Below are 17,954 nucleotides of genomic sequence, written 5' to 3' on the forward strand. Positions count from 1 at the left end.
GTGTTTCTTTTGTTTGCTGGGGTGGCCTTATGGACATGACTGTAAATTCATGTTGCTCTTTGAAGAATAGCCACTATAAATTCTGTCGTTCTTGTGGGAGAGGGGAATCAAACTACTAGAGTGAGTTTTGCAAAGATGATGCTGAAGTCTGTGGCTGAAGCTTCTAGCAGGAGCACTGGGAAGAAACAAAGGGATGTGATACCAAGATAAAGGTTTTCAGATGATGATTTCCTACTAGAAATTGTGGCCACCGACTCCGGTGCTTATTTTGGGCTATGGGGATCCACAGAGAATTTAAGAAGGAAAGGAAGAGACACTTTCCATTCTTTTCAAGGGCTACATTAATGTAAATGTCAAAATGTGAATGTTCATAGTGAAGATTTCCAGTTCCCACTGTAATGACCATGTATTTTTGATAGGCAGTATTTTAAATTACATTCTCAGAGGCAGTTTCAACTTCATGCTTTGAAAACCAAAATATTCAGCTGTCAAAGGAGCGCTGCTTGGTTTGGTTGTTCTTCTAAGTGTAGGATTGTACAAATCTGAAATGACTTAATTGCTGTCTGACGGGTAGCTTAGGTATTGTCCCAGTGAAACCAGTGACAGTTTGAGTGGTGTTCTCTGTGGCAGGGACTACCAGGAAAAGTGCTGGTTTTTTCACTGCCCCAATTAAGACACTGCATAACATTTTTAAAGGGTCATGACTGTATACCAATGTATCATGGAAGAGAGATAAGGTATAGGAGTAAAATGATACTTCAAAGTTTTCTTGTGTTACAAGTATTTGAAGTGGATAGCTTATTATCAAAAAGAACATTAGGCAGATTGCCTAAACGTTTTACCTTTGATTTCATGGGGAAGAGAGTTCTGTATTGTGATTTTTGAAAATACAGTTTTGTTGTTGGCAAGTAAGTAACTTCTATTTCTTGAAACAAACAAATGAAACCTTTATATTTCTTCAATTACACTAATGACTCTTTACTCATAGGAAAAAATAAGTTGAACAACAACTCAGCTGCTCTCAGTTTTAAACATTTTGTTAATTTGTTTTAAACAGTGACAGAAAATGCCCCAGCCCTGGTCACGTAGCTATGAAATCTTCAGCTCATAATCGACCATCTGGGAAAACTGTATCAGAAACAACTGAGCAGGAGCATACAGAAAGTACATCTCCTTGCAAGAAGCCCGTGTTATGTGATGTGAAAGAAAAGGCGGCACCTGGGTAACTATCAGTTCCTTTCAAAGTACGAGTCGTTTGGAGACCGTCAGTTTAAAATGCAGCTTACCAGGCAATGTAGTACAGCAATGTGTCTGTGGAACTCTTGGAAGCAATGGGAAAAGAGGTGGAAGTTCTTCAGCTGTCTTTATATTAGAAATAGGTGGGAAGGGAGTGTCACAATGTATTTAAGAAATGTGTATCAGAGAGGAGAGGAAAAATACTACAAGACATAAATTATTGGGGGTTGAGATTCTTCTTGCTTACATCTGTGTACAAATGTGCTATTGTATATGTACAAATATTATCTTTATGAAGAACCTAAAATAACCTATATGTGTTCTGTTCACTGTATTCAGTCATTTCATTCAGAGAATGACAGCCTCATGCCAACTTTGAACTACCCAGAGGCTTTGCAGTTTGCATTTGAACTGTTTGAATACACTGATGACTATCTGCATTTTATCATCCAGCCTTCCACAGTCTTTATGTATCCAGCAAAGTCAGGGAGGACTTTTAGTTGTATAAACTTTCTTTGAAAAAGGCGTGAATAATAGCATTCACAACATTAGGTATATATGAACTCCTGGAGTTATAAAATATTGAGGATCTGGTTATTGCAATACCCAGTGGATCTTTTTAGATGTTTATTCAAAGTACACATGCATAATTGAATACGTAGATACTTATACTTGTGTGCTCTTTAGCTGCTGAGCTCATAGCATGGATTTGATTGTGTTTGACTTAAGTACAATTGTGTGTACCTTCGTACTACAGGTAATCTTCTGTTTCATAGAAGTCCTTGATTGAGGAGCCCACCGCATATGAAGCCAAACATGACATTTATTTTGTTATGTTAAATCTAAGTGGTACTCAGCTCATTTCCAGTTCCACTAACTTCTTTTTTCTTTTTTCTTTTTTTCTTTTTTTCTTTTTTCTTTTTTTCTTTTTTTCTTTTTTCTTTTTTTATTTTTTTTCTTTTTCTTTTTTCTCTTTTTCTCTTTTTTCTCTTTCTCTTTTTTCTCTTTTTCTCTTTTTCTCTTTTTTCTCTTTTTCTCTTTTCTCTCTTTTTCTCTTTTCTCTCTTTTTCTCTTTTCTCTCTTTTTCTCTTTTTTCTCTTTTTCTCTTTTTTCTCTTTTTCTCTTTTTTCTCTTTTTTCTTTTCTCTTTTTTCTTTTCTCTTTTTTCTTTTTTTTCTTTTTTCTTTTTTCTTTTTTTCTTTTTTTCTTTTTTCTTTTTTTTTCTTATATCTTTTTTCTTTTTCCTTTTTTCTTTTTCCTTTTTTCTTTTTTCTTTTTCCTGTTTTTCTTTACTAGTAAGAGGTACCTGTGCATAAGAACAGTTACACTAGAAAACTTTGGTTTGCAAAATATGTAAATATGTAAGTAAAAACTGCAGCCTGTCCCTCTGGAATGTTCCTGAGATTAAAATTAAAGATAAAAATTGCATGCCTACAGCATATTCAATTTTAATTTGAAAGAGTACTACCTTCACAGTAGCAAAAGAAGTTCACTGTAATAGGAATTCAATTCTGGAAGTATTTACAATTAAGGAAGGTGAACACTCAGTCTTGGGAATCAAAATGGTACTACCTTTTAAAAGAATTTATCTTCCAACTCCTTCCCCAAAACTTTCAATTCATGATACTAACTTGTATTTAACTAGTGAGGTAGAATTTCTAGATCTATGTCGCTATGAAAATCATCCTCAAGAAAACAGGAACATACATGTTTCCTCACGGGTTTTGGCGATCTCTCCTCCTCATGTTGAATTACAGTAATCATTTCCTTTGGGTTTGGAATTAATTGCACTACTTTGTAGAATCTTACTTTAGAAGTTTTGTGTGTTTGTGGAGGTTAGGAAAATAATTTTTAAGTAAATAAATGCAGGTGGTGTTCCGGAGGAAGATACTGTGGAGAAGTCCTTTGTGGCACAAGAAGGCATGCCTGCTGTATGCATTCCACTGGCGTTGCTTGTCATACCATTACTATTTGTGTGTCTTACCAAAGGCTGGACTTTCCAGTTTGTGTTCATTTTGCACCATTAATAGTGTTTTAGATAGATTTCTATTGATGTCCGTGAACTTGCAGCTCCTAGCTGATTTGTTCCCAAATGCTTGCTTATATTTAATAGTATAAATAGTATTTAGTATATAAAATGTATTTAATAGTATAAATGTAAACAATGGAATTAAACAGGTCTGGTTTTATGTGGATTTGTGTTTTGAGGTTTGCTAATCTTTATGTCTAATAAGGTACTAGCTCTGTTGTGGCTTTGTATCTGCGTTTGGGACATTTATTAAGGGATTCTTGTTGACTGCTTCTCTGGTAGATAGAAAAATGTGAGTTCCTGTCGTGGGCTTTCTTGTAGTCTTGACTTCAAGATCATTCTGTCTGATGCCTATTTTTAGAAAATGTTCATTATATACTTAGTATCTCTGAGAGATCTGCATCTATGGTGGTTTAGTAAGAATTGGCCAAAGTGTTCTCAGGTTCTTAAAAGCTGAAGGAAATAAATACACACATAATGTCAGCAAGTTCATAATAAGCTTCATTTCTTTAAGAAACCAGACTGGAAATACCTTCTGAAGGCAGAGTTCGAAAAGGAACTTCCCAGGGTCTGACTTTAACATGCAAATACACCCACCACCCCGCTTTGAGAAGTTGTCTTTATTTGCACCTCTCTTGCCCCATTTTTCTCAATAGAGGGAAGGTGTTCCCTCTTTGCAAATGTTTGGGCTGGAAAAGCTGTGGGAGCAGCCACAGTCAGCAGGCAAGGAGTGGCTCTTTTGGCTGGACAAGAATTAATGCAAAAACAGGAGGAAAAGAATACAGATATTTTCAGTAGGATCATTAACAGCTGCACAACAGTATGTCAGTATAGTACAGGAGTTGGGGTGGAGTGGAGAGTAAGGTTGGGCAGAGAAAAAACAGTAGTTGTTTAAGACAGCTCCTGAAAATGGGCTGCATAACCAGTAAGGCTTTGTAGGAGGTGCAGCTGTATACGTGTTCTTCACTTCTCCCGTATTCTGCAACGCATCCTCTACCTTCATTTGTATACTTTCTATTTTTAGTTCTGAAGTGCGTTGATACAATTTATGTAATCTTAGTTTGCACTAATCTTGAGCTTTCATTGCAAAATTCATGTCAGTAGTCATGCCATCTGTGTAAGTCAGAAATTTGATCGTCTCTTTTTTTATGATGATACAGCATCCTTTATGTGGGAATCCTGGAGTGTTAATAGCATCGTTAGCAAGAGATGTCATCACGCTTAGTGATTTTTATGATGTATTAATAAAAAATGAACATCTTATTTTCCTCAGTGGAGTACTACAAACAAAGGACTCCATGAAGAACAAAGAGTGTGAAGAAGAGGAGACAGAGAATAAGCTGCTCGTTTCAAATGAAAGTAAAGGTAAATTCGCAGTACTTCATTTTTTTATATTAAAATCTGCAGCTAGTCCTTAATATTCTTCATGAAACTGCATTGCAACTTATTTTCCATATGTCCAAAAATTTTTTGACAGTAACACTTTTAACACTGTGTTTCTTTATCTTGTAATCATCAAAGGCTTTGCCAAGATCTTTATCACTGTTGGGAAGATGCGTGCAAAATGAATACCGGTATAAAAGGTTTCATTTCAAGAATGTTTTTCCACTGACTTTTAAAAATAGGTGATTAAGCCAGTCCGAGTTCTGAAGGTATAATGTTCACTTACTGCTTCTGAAGCATACTGAAAGAACGTTAAAGATGCAGAGTTTAGCATTTACGCATTACAGGCATAATGCAAATGTAAGGTGACTTACGCAGCCCAGTCTCAGTCTGTTGTACAGCCTGATACTTTCCAGTAGCCCCTATGCAGAATGGACCCTTTCTTTTTCATGAGAGTTACAGAGGGATGGCTGAAATTTTTGCTCTATTGCAAAACTGAAGACAGTCCAGTGGAGGGCCACCAAGATGATTGTGTGGTTGAAGGACTTGACAAATGAAGAAGGGTTGAAGGAATTTATTTTGTTTAGCCTAAAAAAGAGAGGCTTGGAGGAATCTAGTCATAGTCCTCCAGTAAATAAAAGACAGTTATAGAGAAGCTGAAGGTACCTTCTCCTTCGAGATACGCAGTGGTGGAACAAGAGGCAAGGGACACAAGTTGCTTCCAGAGAAATTGTATCTGCACATGAGGGAGAAACTTCACCATCAGAAAAACTGGAACAAGCTGCCAAGAAAAGAGGTGGAATCTCTCTTGCTGGAAACACTTAGGACTTGGTTTGACAGGGCCCTGGATGACCTAGTCTAATGCCGTGCTCTTAACAGAAGGTTGCACCGTTCGGTCTCCGAAGGTCCCTTCCAACAGGGACATTTGTTTGGTTCAGTGATTCTGTATGGTTACATGTACTGCTGTGTCAAAACTCTGGGCTGTTCACTGATCCAGCTGGACAGATTGAGGTAGCTGTTCATGATTCATTTTTATCCTCCTTGTTTAGAAAGAATACAGCACAAAACCAGAATATCACAGGCTTACGTTTGGTAACTATTTTGGGTGTGTGAAACTTAGTATGTCAGGCTATTTCGTTACTGGACTGAGTCAGTGCGTTGTTTCAGTGCAGCTTTTGCTGCAATAGTTTTGTTAACTTGCACAAGTTAATGAGAAGCTACATGTCTTAATTTCATAATTTAATCCTTACATTTTTAGACTTTTCTTCAGCAATTTGTTGTGCAACACAAAATTTGTAAGGCTTCTGTCAAAAATCTTGAGACTTGGGTAACTGTGGTTCTTCAAGGGCTACATTACTTACCTTTTAAGGGAGCTCATCTTTGTAAACCCCAGAAATTCTTCGAGACTAGTAGACCATTGCGTAAAGATAAAATCAAGGTAGTGTTTTCTTTTTAATTATTAACGTCTGATACATTTCTTTTATCTTAAAACATAATTGGTCTGCTGGCACTTTTCAGATAGATCTAAGAGGCACTCAGAAGAGCGTGTGAAGTATGAAAGAATCCATCTATTACAAGAGCTGTGCAAAAGGAGTACAAAATCCAGGTTGTTACAGTGTTTTGAAACATGATGTAGTTCAGAATTCTGCAGAAAAATGAAGCATAAAAAGAAGAATCTCTCTAAAGCAGATGAAAGAAAGAGAGTTTTTGGTCATTTAAAGTGTTTGTTACAGCAGAATGGAAACATACTGTTTTGTTGTTGACTTTGCGTTATATAACACAATACAAAAAAATTAAAATCAAATAATTGGAGCATTTTAAATTGTCTGCAATTCTTTTTTTTTTATTCTAAGAAAACTGGCCTGATTTTGTGCAGCATTTTGAGTTTGGCGGAATTGACTATTTGGATAAAGTCTCACCAACAAGCTCTGCTTACTAGGATGCATTTCTGCATAGGGTCTTGCATAATTAGATTTATAAAACTAGAACACTTTCTTACAGCATTGTTAAACAAGTTATCATTTTCACCTTCCTTTTTAACGCATAATTTTGTGGCATTATCTGTTTAAATGTGCCATAATACTTAACCTTTAGGATGAAAATGGATCGTTGAGTTCTTGCCATCATAGTCATGGAAAACTCAAGCTGAAATAATTACAGTTGTGCAGACTTTTGTGAACTGTGACTATAGGTACCTGTGCTTGTTGCCCTGTTTTCTTCTGCATGTCACTTACATTATTATTATTCTTCAACCTACTTTTGCCATACTCACTTGACCAGTTCTCTGCTGCTACTTTAGAAAATGTGTATTGTTATCTTCCCTTTTTTGGAGAAGGATTATTTGGAGCTGAAGAACTCCACTGAAATCATGGCCACTTCATACTAGCTCTCTTTATGGACACACATTGTGTGCTTAAAAACCTGGTACATGGTAGGAGCTAGAACATGCAGGAGGGAATGAACAGTGTTAATGGTCTCTCGTTAACGACAGAAAGCGTTTGCCATTTAGCTTCTTCGAAACATTAGGTTATATTTTGTTGGAAGGTAGCTTGCTAAGAAGATAGGGGTGAATTAAGGAGAATATGGTTCCAGGGGAAGGATAACAAGGCGGCATTGAGTATGATGAAGAATGCAGGGGCAGGTGGTCTGATGCTGAAGCAAAATGTCTCCAGAGAACAGTGGTCAGTGTTAAAAGTGAGAACTTTCTGCATCTGGCTCTGCTATCTAATGTGGAGCTGGCAAGCAGATTTTGTTTCTTCACTTAAGTGGTTTAAGGAGCTCTTTGTGGCTCTGTGGTGAAAGTGGCTAACCCATGTGCACCTCAAGTTACTGTTCTCCTAAATGTCCAAATTGAGACATAAATTGGAGTACATCACATGTTTTCTCTCGCCCACAAACGCAGATTGCCTCTTCATGGGAAGCAGGACTTGCAGAGCGAGGAATACCAAAGCATGAGGACAGGGAGAACTTTTATATGTCTAGAATTATAGACATAGATTGTAGCCAAAACACTGTGCTTTGCACTGTCGTTTGCAATAAGTTACCTACACTAAACCAAAACGTCCTTTTGTCAGGGATGTGGTTATACCTGCTGCAGGGTTGGGGACTTGGTTTTTGCCTTTTCCTTCATCTAGCTGGGTAAATTGGCACTTTGCATGCTCCTTTCGTGCTGTTCATCTTACCTGTGAGGCAGATAGGACACAAGGTGAGAAGCAGGGACATTTTTGCCTGCGTCCTCGAAGGTATTAAGCGCTTAATTCCTTTCCATGTCAGTAAATAGAGTTCTTGAATGTGAAGAGGTGGAGTACAAGGTTTAGTGTTACGCAGTGTCACGTTAGTGAGCTTATTTTCTGCTAACCTCATTCATAACCAGCTGACGTGTGTTTGCTTGAAATTTTCCAAAAAAGCATAGCATGGACAGATGCCCAGGATAGATTTTTTTTTTCACCTGGAATTTAGGATTTGACACAGCTGTAAACTGTTGCAAATAGGGACGTGTGGGATACATAGGTAACCTTAGCTGTCATTTGTGCTGCTCACTATGCGTGTGCCTGTATGCTCTTACATAAGCATGTGTTTAAGCACTTGCAAAAATGGAGTGCAATTTACTTGGAATTTCCTTCACACATTACTGTTGTCTGCCATTTCTGTTACAGTATCTTACATACTACATGTTTTGCAAATGGAGAACAAAATAAAGCTAAGTACTTACATTTTCAACTCTTAAGAGGCCTTTTTTAGAAAGAAAAAACATGGGATAAGCATGGAGAAGGTATTCAAGGGAACAATGAGAAAGATACTATATTTGGTAAAATAGGCTTTACATTCAGTGTGCCTGCTGCCTTATAAGACTTCCCATTCTCACTGAGATTTTTAGTAGTAGTAGAAGCTCTAAGGAACATTTGAAGAACAGCAGTGAAATGTAAACAGACATTTAGGGAACTCACTTCCAAGAGTATGATGTTAGGAAAAAATTAAGAAGTCTATTTAAAAATTTAATCAGTAAGCTGATAATACTGACTAAATGCCTTAAGAGTCAACTTCTGATCAATGAACATTGGTATAAAATGAGGATAAGTCTTGTAGTTAGCAGAAGTTTAAGCTGGAGGAGCAGAACAACACAAATAAATGTAATCACATTATGTGTTGGCCACATTATATATTCTAGACCAGTCCCACTGTGCTGGCAAAAATCTATAATAGGAATTTGTGCCCTAGTTGTTGGGCACAAATGTAGGAAAACTAGAACAGTAAGGATTGGGAGAACTGTGAATAATAGCAACTTCCCAAAAATGGAAATAGAATGGAGCTGTAATAGAAGTGAGTGCTCCAAACAAAGATAGCCCAGGGATTTGGGAGTGGTTGCATGAAGCCATGTTAGTAAGGAATACTAGGTGTAGATTCTTTGTTAGCTGTTTTGTTCAGAAATGAATTCCAGAAGTTTTCCACAATTTTACTTGGCAGTTGGGAGGCATTCAGGCCTGAGTTCATAGCAGGCATCTTGCTTTTGCATTTGCAGTGGATCTAAATGAACGTAGATGTCTGATGCAGTTTGACATCATTCGAGGTATGCCTCTTCCCTCTTTCCTCCTACACACATCTGCAACTGCTGCTGCTCTCCAGACAGCAGCAGCCCCAGCAGCAGGTGGCTGAAGCCGCCCTCCCACCGGTACTTTACCTTTGAGGCCAGTGGGATGGGAGCTCATGCTTTCCATTATGTATAAGTGAGATAAAAAGAGAAATGACCTTGCAAAAACATCCCATAGCAGCACGGAGGAGTTAAATGTTATTTTCCAAATAAAACATTCAGTTGAAGTGGGAGCAGGGAATTTGCAGACATTTGTGGTTTTTCCTCAGAAGAACTGAAAAACATTTTGTTGTGGATGAGACATAGATGTTGCGTGGGCTGGAACCATACAACTGATTCACTTGGAATTTTAAAGCAGTGCAGTGCAGCTTTTGATGAAGTTATAGCAGCTCAACCCTGCAATTAAGTTAGTTCTTGTGCTGCTATACAGCTATTAAGTGTGGGTGTGATTTATTGTATCAAAATATTTAAAATTATTTGCCCTATGGTGTGGTATGCCAACACTTGTGTTGGCATAGAATTGTGTTGTCTTGGAAGAGATTATTTCCATGTAAGAGTAGTTACATTTATATAGAGCCAATATATTAACAGGCGTATTAGTTGAACAGCAGTTGTGGTACTCCTCTAATTCTGGTGTAAGCAAAGCTACAGCTTGTGGAGGGAGGCCCATATATGTCAACAGAAATGAACGTGCTTTTACTGTGGCTGCTCTCATCACTGACTGAGAAATTTAATGCTTGTTTATTGCTTCCTGTTGTTAAAGATGTTGAAGAACCCAACACGCAGAGGCTTCTTTCTCAACCAGTTATTGTGTCTTCCAAGTTGCAAATCCCTGGCCTACCCCTGCGCTGGGAACAGCAGAGCAAACTCCTTCCCAGTGTGGCTGGGATCCCAGCCAGTAAAGTTTCCAAGTGGAGTACAGATGAGGTAGGTTTCCCCTGTATCTTTTACCTTCACTGCTACTGCCCTTGCAGTCTTGGTTGATTCAGAGCTTAACATTAACCTGATAAATGAACAATTGCGCATTAGTACTCAGAGGATTAGAGTCAGCCGGACCTAATTTTACAGATCACCAAAATGCTTGTTCAGCTGCCACCCAGCCCCAGAAGCAGTAAGTATTAAGTCATATCTGTATAGATAGATATAGATAAATATATATCTATACATATATATCCACAGGGTTTCAAAAGGGAAAGAAAAGTGCTAAATGTATGGCTCGGCAGGTCAGGTGCTCAAGCTCTACACTAATAACATCCAGCACCCACAGAAACAATTCGAAGGAATGGTTTAGGGGTCAGCATGGACCAAGGAAGTACTCCTGGTGCATAGTTTGGATGTGGCACACTGTTTTGGAGGGTGAGGATACAGTACAGAGAGGAACTGTATGGATATAGTCAGGCCCTGACACCTGATTTCAAGATTAGAGCCCTGTCACTGTTCAAGTATGTAATAATGCTTGGACAGACAGGGTCTAGGCCCTGCTTGACTTTCAGAGGTACCTATGATTAAGGCAGTTTTCTGCAGCTGGGATGGTCAGGTCTCCTCTAATCAGAGAAGAAAGAAGCACGAACTCTGAAAAAGAATTTGCTTATCTCTGTGCTATAAAGAATAAAGAAGAGGAAGGCAGCAACCATTCTGGTTTGTGAGAAGTGATTCACTGAGAGAGGGTTAATGGTTCTGAATCTTTATGGATAAAATAACCTGAGTAATTTTGAGGGAGTAGCCATGTCCCACTTTTAGATGTCCTGTGGACAAGAGTGGCACGTGCTCTTTTAATTTGCAGATTTTGTGAGTCCTGTCCCTAAACACTCAGCTGCAGGACTCCACACACTTACAGGAGAAGGTGGAACACTTAACATAAGGCTGTACAAACAACATCTAAAAAACTTTACCTTAATGATTGTCAGCCTTTAAGACTATTCTGAGAAAACACTGGTCTTACTAAGTCTTTTGTTGTATACTTTGGTGGCAGGTCTCTGAATTTATACGGAGTTTACCAGGATGTGAAGAACACGGCAAGGTGTTTAAAGATGAGGTGGGTGAATTTTGTTTCAAAAAGATACAGAATACAAAGCTTGGTAGAAAGATTAGTTTTATGTCATCATTAAAAATACATATAAAGTAGTGGGATGAAGTGTATGTTTAAAGTCAGACACAAATTAGGTTGGTTTGCAGGTCATGGAGGGGGAAGGAAGTAGAGAAGATAAAAGTAGCTTAAGTGTCTGCCAGATCTCTCATGCTTTTCTGGTCTTGGCAACTGAAATTACTTAGAACTAGTGATAGAAAAGGAGGAACTGTCATTTACTATTGTTCTCAATCTGGTCTGAGGAAATCTATAAGTAAGTATGTTACTTTGGTTCTGCAGGGTTAATAAGTAAAATAAAGCGGAGCAGTGGTTTAAGATAACCACCTCTTAAAACTCTTTGCATCTTGTCTGATCACACTTGGCTCTTGATGCTCTTCCTCCTGATATAGCCAGTTTATGAATGTGATTTGAGTGAGTGGGAAGAGAGAAGATCTGAAGGCTTCTGAGGAGGTTCAAATGAGCATGTACTCACCGTGTGAGCATTCCAGGCTTGCATTTCTGCTATCTGAGAAGATTGTTGTGCCAAAATTGTCATTAGGAACTGATAGGGCTTTTAGGTACAATAAGCCTTTACAAGATAGGTTGGCTTATTCTTTGCAGCTCAGAGGTTTGTTACTCCTGTTAATGCTTAGTTTCAAGACTGTTTGATCACAGATTGCTAGAGAGAATAGTTCAGGTGCTTATCCCAGACAGACCACCTGAATGGGCAGAGTCTGATACTGTAATATGCCAAGTCAGCCAGCCTTTCAAGTAAAGAATAATTGTGGTACTTAGACTTGAGAAGGCACCTCCTGAGGAAAATGCATACAGATGGCCCTGCTAATCTTCTACCACAAAAGTTTTCAGACTGTTTGTAATGACCATTACAGTTGCATATCAAAAGACTGACAGGCTGAATCTCTGGGCATTTTTCAGTTGCCTAGATGTTAGGCATTTTACAGTTGCAGGAGGTATGGAGGCCTAGATCATCCGCTGTGTCACTTAGGGTGTCTCACGAATGAGTTTTAACATCAATAAAAGCTGGCATGTTGCTCATCAAGTCAGCAGGTGGAGAGCGCCACAGAAATGGATGAATCCTAAGCGCTTTCATTCTCAGAGGTGTAAGAAAATTCTGTTAAAGATGTTGAAGAACCCAACATGCAGAGGCTTCTTTCTCAGCCAGTTATTGTGTCTTCCAAGTTGCAAATCCCTGGCCTACCTCTTTAGGATTCAGCCTCTCAGTCTTTGTGAGTAGTAAATTAAACCTCTCCCAGTGAGGCTAACCACCAAGGACTGGCTGGCATCAGGAGGTCTTTCAGTAGGTGTAAGGTGCTGATTCGGACTTCTGCTGTGGAAATGAACCCTCATCCTGCTTATATTAAGATGTTGCAAAAAGCTGGTCACCCCCACATTCCCACACTTCTGGTTCTGAGCCCACTCAGCCTGGCTTTGTGCATGAAATGAGTAGAAAGTATTTGTGTAAGTGCGTGATGCTGTTCTCACTGCGGTGTTTCTTGCCTTACAGTGCTGGGGTGTACCTTGCAGGCTTCCTTTGCAGCATGTCTGATTCAGAAAGCTTGTTTTCTAGTCTTACGGGAACTTGACTACACTATTTTTATCTCAAATTAGTATCTCTAAGCCTAAGCAGTGCTCTTGATTTGACCACAGTTGGCTTTTAGGCGTAGCTGTGCTGCATGTGTTACACTGAAAACTTGGAGCAGATACCTAAGTGACCTGAAGTTTAGACAAGAAGTGCTGGCCCCATTGGAGCCCTTGGAAGTGAAGGCCTTGCCTTGTGGCTCTTCACGTTCAGATTTAGCACTCCTGCTGACAGAGCAGTTTGCTTACAGGAAAACATTCACTTGTAACATTTATTAAAATGGCAACACCACAAGGCTGGCAGAAAAAAAAATGCAGTGTTTTCAAAAGTTGTGTTTGTGTCTAAGAGGCAGTTTTATGTAGCCTAGGCCCTGTTTACCTCCGGGACCAAATTCATTTTGCTATTGAATGAACAAGGGGCTGCCTGAAGGGGTTTCCAGTTCTTCAGCTGGGGGTGAAATCCAGCAGCTTTCTTATGAACCCTTGCATAAAAGGAGTAACTAAGATGTTATAAAGCATTACTGTGCTGCAGTGCAGTTGAATTCTACTTTTTACCCATTTTACTTTTCAATAGCTTTTACCTTACACTGTCAGTATGAAAGTAAGAACTGGTTAACTGAAAATTAGCCAAACAGTTGTTTTCAAGCAGAAAGATCATCATCATCCTGTTCTTTGGGACTAGCTGATCTGTCTAAAAGGTTGAAATCAAAGCTATCCTGAAAGAGTTAGAAAGTGGTTTATATTCAGTTATTCCTTTACATGGCCTAAAATTGCCAAGAGTTTTCTTTTCATGTTTCTGAAACATCTATACTGCTGCACTGTCAGACCTATTAATAGTTTTGTGTGTTTTTTCTTTTAAAGCAAATTGACGGAGAAGCATTTCTGCTAATGACCCAATCAGACATAGTCAAAATAATGAGCATTAAACTGGGACCAGCCCTAAAAATCTTTAATTCCATTCTGATGTTCAAAGCTGCAGAGAAAAACTCACACAATGAACTTTGAAGATGTGTACAAGCCAGCTCTCTCCACTGGAGCTCATGTTTTATTCAAAGCACAAAGACTCGCCAGAACTGTTGAGCAGGGACTCTCGGAAAGGAAGAAATGTGCATTCAGCACTGGTGGACTATTTATATTCTCCTGGAGCCAGTACACATCTGAATCCTTCTGGGAAGTGTTCAAGCTTTTGAGAAGGTGCTGTGTAACAACCGAGTCAGCTAGTCTTATTTACCAAACTAATGGCGCTAATTCTCCGTGGATGGTTAGGATCCCTAACTTTCTCTGGACATCATGAAAACCTTCATTAATTATTTATGCTGTATTATATAAGGGAACGTTAATATTTTCTAAGAATTCTTGAATCCTCCTTCGTGTACCCATTTTACTTTTCAGAAGCTTTTACTTCATACTATCAAAATAAAAACTGATTAGCCAAAAATTAGGCTACAGGTAGCCAGATAAGACTGTTATGGCTAAATGTATTTGTGCCATAGTTTAAAAATGAAACACTTAATGTTACATATGTGACACCTTATGCTACAGCATATAACTTTACAGATTATAAAACTGTCTGTTTGCTTGTAACAAAACAAACCAAACTTTGTTGAGGTTGAAATTACAATGCTTTTTTGATAACTGAATGTTTTTACTTTTGCACGATTACAAAAATGTTATGTGAGTTTTTCCACCAGCATCTTTAATGTACTTTACCAAAAGATCAGAATAGAGAAGGCTGCAACTGAAAAACAAAGGTTGACTTCATAGAAGGCTTTTTGTTTATGCTGCACAATAGAGCCCCAGCCATGGGAGCCTGCTACAGTCCTTCTGCACATGAAGGAAAATACATGCATTTCGAGATAAGGATATTAGAAAAAATAAAATATATTCAGTCCCATCTGCACATGCCAGTCTACAGTATAGTTACCACAACAGTGGAGAAAAACAGTGTGCTAAAGCTAGGACTGCTACTCTGGCTTCATATTCAACATAGGTTTATTTTCCCAATGGTGGGAGAATTATTTCACCCACCATTTCCTAGTTGGAAAGTCTGATTTGTAAATGAATAAGGCACGGGGCAAAGACAAAGCTCAGAGGAAAAGGATACTTAATCGCATATGGTGCATTGGCATATCCTAGGTGCAAAATGCAGGAGTATCACCAGGTCATTAGCAAGGCTGCAGATGCCACCAGCAGGTACGCGGTTGAGGCAACCTTCTTTCTTGGAGGATTATTATGATTTGTCAGGGAAAGTCATTACACTTGGTATGTATATACATAAGATGTAAACCAGATGCACTTTGAATGGGAGAAAGCCTAGCTACTTGTATACTGAGGACTGTTCCAGAATGTCACTTTTACAAGTACAGAGTTGGATCAAGATTTTTGGCAGGCCTCTTCTTAGCGCTGCGGTGGGCAGTTGCTCAGCTCAGCCTCTAAAGCTGAGAACAAACAGAGCATTTCTGCTGCACAGAGCTGGGAGAATTTCACCTCGTCCCACTGATTTTGCTAGGCTGTTCTTTGGCTGGAGTTCCTTAGGATTTCAAGAAGTCTCTGTGCCCTTCCAGATCATGTAGGTGACTGGTGTCTGCCATAATATGAGGTGAAACAGGGTCAGTATGAAGTAAGTTGCATTGCTCTATTAATTTCCTTCCATAGCCTTGCATAAATAATATTTTTACATTTTGTTCAATATTTGTACATTCAAATTGCACTCTTATTGTACTACAATACAAATAAAACCTGAACTGGAGCTGTCTGTTACATTTGTGTGTGCCCAGGATTCTCTAGGTGAACCCAGCAGTTCCCCAGGGTGGTGTGGAATAATTCCTCACTGTGGCTCAATGTGACCATGAGTTTAAAAGACTAACTTGGCTACTGCTCTCTGCCCTCTCCCAAAACACTAATGCCTCACGTCCACAGGCCACTTGCTGTCACAATTGGAATCCTCATTTATGGACCTGGATTTTGTCACTGACGGCAGCTGAAGTTGCCTGTGCAGATCAGTAAAATGCCAAATTCTTCGGTTTTCTTTCCTTCCATCCTTTCATGTAGTTTCTTTTCCCTCACCTGCTGTTTCTGTCTTGTGTGCTAGCCCTCTAGCCTGCAGTGAGAACCAGTGAAGAGGTTTTCATCTCGACAGATACTATTTGGGGACGTTAGCAGCTGCCTGAATTTTGAAATACCTACTTAGAAAGTACTGTGGTTTAAGAAATGTGTTAATTAATACTGTTTACAAGATGTAGAATAAACCTCACTTAGATGATACAGAGCCCAATTTTTTCTTCATACAGCTGTCACTCAGTGAGGACATGCATAATCCTTACTTTCGTATCCCATGTGATGAGGTACCAGAGTGTAGCCACTTCTCTTGCAAAACTACACCCAGCAAATTCACCCGGAAACGAAGAACACTCAGGAGACATACTGAATCTTCAAACCAGGAGTTGGTATTAGTTTTGTATGTTGTGTTGGAGGTAGCCCAGCTGTCACACAGGTAAAGATTGTCCCCTGATTTGCATGGCAGCGACATGAAAAATCCCAAGACTTAGGCAAGAGAATCTGTCCATTAACTGCAGTGGTCATCCCTCCTTCTGCAGGGTCTCCTGCTGTAATCTCTTTAGTAGAATGCAGTGTTTTAATAAAGAGACATTTTAATTTCTAATGTAATGGGTGGTGTTTGCTATCTGCTGCTACTGTCCATTACTAGGTGTTTGTCCAAAGTTGTGCACTGTCAGGCAGTAATCCCTGGGATTTCCAGACATGCAGGAGTTAAGAGGAACGTGTTAAGGAGGAGGCTGTGGAGAGAAGAGGGGGCCTCCACTCTGTGTGGGCAGATAGGAGGGTCAGGGCTGATTTGTTCTGGGGAACAAATTCAGAAAGCAAATGAGGAGTTCTTTCCCCTTCCCCAAAGCTGTAGTTACAAATGCACGTGGCAGCATCCCAGATAAGTCATTCTTGCTACTTTGAGAGCTCATCTCAGAATCCTTATATGGCAAATTCAGGATTAATGTTTAAAAATTTAAAAAAATGTTTCATACATGGAGAAAATAGTGAAAACTCATCATCCTGCAAATTATAAATCAGGTCCACCATTTTAAAACACAAAGATTATTACAGTAGGCTTTCAGTGATCATAATATAATGAAATTATGGTAACAAGTAGATCTTCAATTTGTGCCACTTCAAAATATGAAAGGTAGTAGCATCTGAAGCAGTGAAGTGCTCACATTAACTCCCGAGTGTGTTTTTTTAATTCTGACAGTCAAAAGGCTATCCGAATCTTTTAAATGCTCCATATGGAAAAATAATACATGACACATGCAGTAATCTAGAAAAATTTATTGCTTCTAATGCCTCTAGACTGCTCTAGAATTTCCATTTAAAATAAATGGTTAGGTGTATAATTTTTTAAAAAGTAACCAGTACCATTTAAAAGAGGGCATTATTAAGCATAACGGAGTTATAAATATACACACACTTTCACCAGAGAGAATGGCACTGATTTATCTTCACAATGAAGGGATTTATTCTGACAGAATGTCGAATGCTCCTGAGGGGAATGCTGTGTGCACCATCATGTACTGGGATACTCCAGCCCTCTGTGTACCTGGGCGGGCAGGGATGCCGGGCGCCTCACCTCAAAGACCAGGGACTCCAGGAAGCTGAGTGTCCTGTGGATTCTCTTGGGGCACGGGATATCGAACACATGAAATGAAGCCACCAGCGCTGCCAGGGCCATGGTGCAGTCATCGAGCTGAGTGACCTCTTCTCTTTCTATGTACAGCGCAAACTCGCATGAATTCATGTTGAAGGGATTTTTTACTTCCAACACTGGTGTTGCCACCTTCACCTAAATTAAAAACAGAGTATTTCAAATGATGTCACAGCATCACTTTGGTGAACAGGTGAGAGAAGTAAGTAAGCATAATACCACTGCTTTGAATTTAGTTAGTATTTCTATGAATATCTGCCTTCCACCCAAAAGGCAGGCTAACGTCGTCCTTTTCCAGGAACTAAGCTGAGCCACCAAAAGGCCGAGTGATGCACCCAGGCTGC

At 39.1% G+C, this 17,954-nt stretch overlaps 2 protein-coding genes across 12 annotated transcripts in view; one reads left to right on the top strand and one right to left on the bottom strand.

Moving 5' to 3' along the window:
* The window catches only part of L3MBTL3 (L3MBTL histone methyl-lysine binding protein 3), an 81,316-nt gene extending 65,657 nt beyond the window's left edge, over positions 1-15,659 (top strand). For 6 of the 11 annotated variants that reach the window (XM_065631208.1, XM_065631210.1, XM_065631207.1 and 3 more), the window contains 6 exons: positions 1,058-1,222; positions 4,538-4,629; positions 9,167-9,214; positions 9,999-10,162; positions 11,208-11,270; positions 13,761-15,659. In XM_065631208.1, the coding sequence (XP_065487280.1) occupies positions 1,058-1,222; positions 4,538-4,629; positions 9,167-9,214; positions 9,999-10,162; positions 11,208-11,270; positions 13,761-13,904 (676 nt within the window). In that variant the 3' untranslated portion in view covers positions 13,905-15,659. Of the gene's footprint in view, positions 1-1,057; positions 1,223-4,537; positions 4,630-6,165; positions 6,333-6,741; positions 7,116-8,303; positions 9,113-9,166; positions 9,215-9,998; positions 10,163-11,207; positions 11,271-13,760 lie in introns of those variants that run through there. The other 5 variants (XM_065631215.1, XM_065631211.1, XR_010605926.1 and 2 more) reach the window with 4 other exon arrangements.
* Positions 15,660-17,472: 1,813 nt separating this feature from the next.
* SAMD3 (sterile alpha motif domain containing 3) overlaps positions 17,473-17,954 on the bottom strand; it is a 33,260-nt gene continuing 32,778 nt past the window's right edge. The window contains exon 11 of the mRNA XM_065631483.1: positions 17,473-17,748. Within this exon, the coding sequence (XP_065487555.1) occupies positions 17,473-17,748 (276 nt within the window). The remainder of the gene's footprint in view (positions 17,749-17,954) is intronic.

The sequence above is a fragment of the Caloenas nicobarica genome, chromosome 3, assembly GCF_036013445.1.
Source record: "Caloenas nicobarica isolate bCalNic1 chromosome 3, bCalNic1.hap1, whole genome shotgun sequence".
In the NCBI taxonomy this organism is placed as follows: Eukaryota; Metazoa; Chordata; class Aves; order Columbiformes; family Columbidae; genus Caloenas; species Caloenas nicobarica.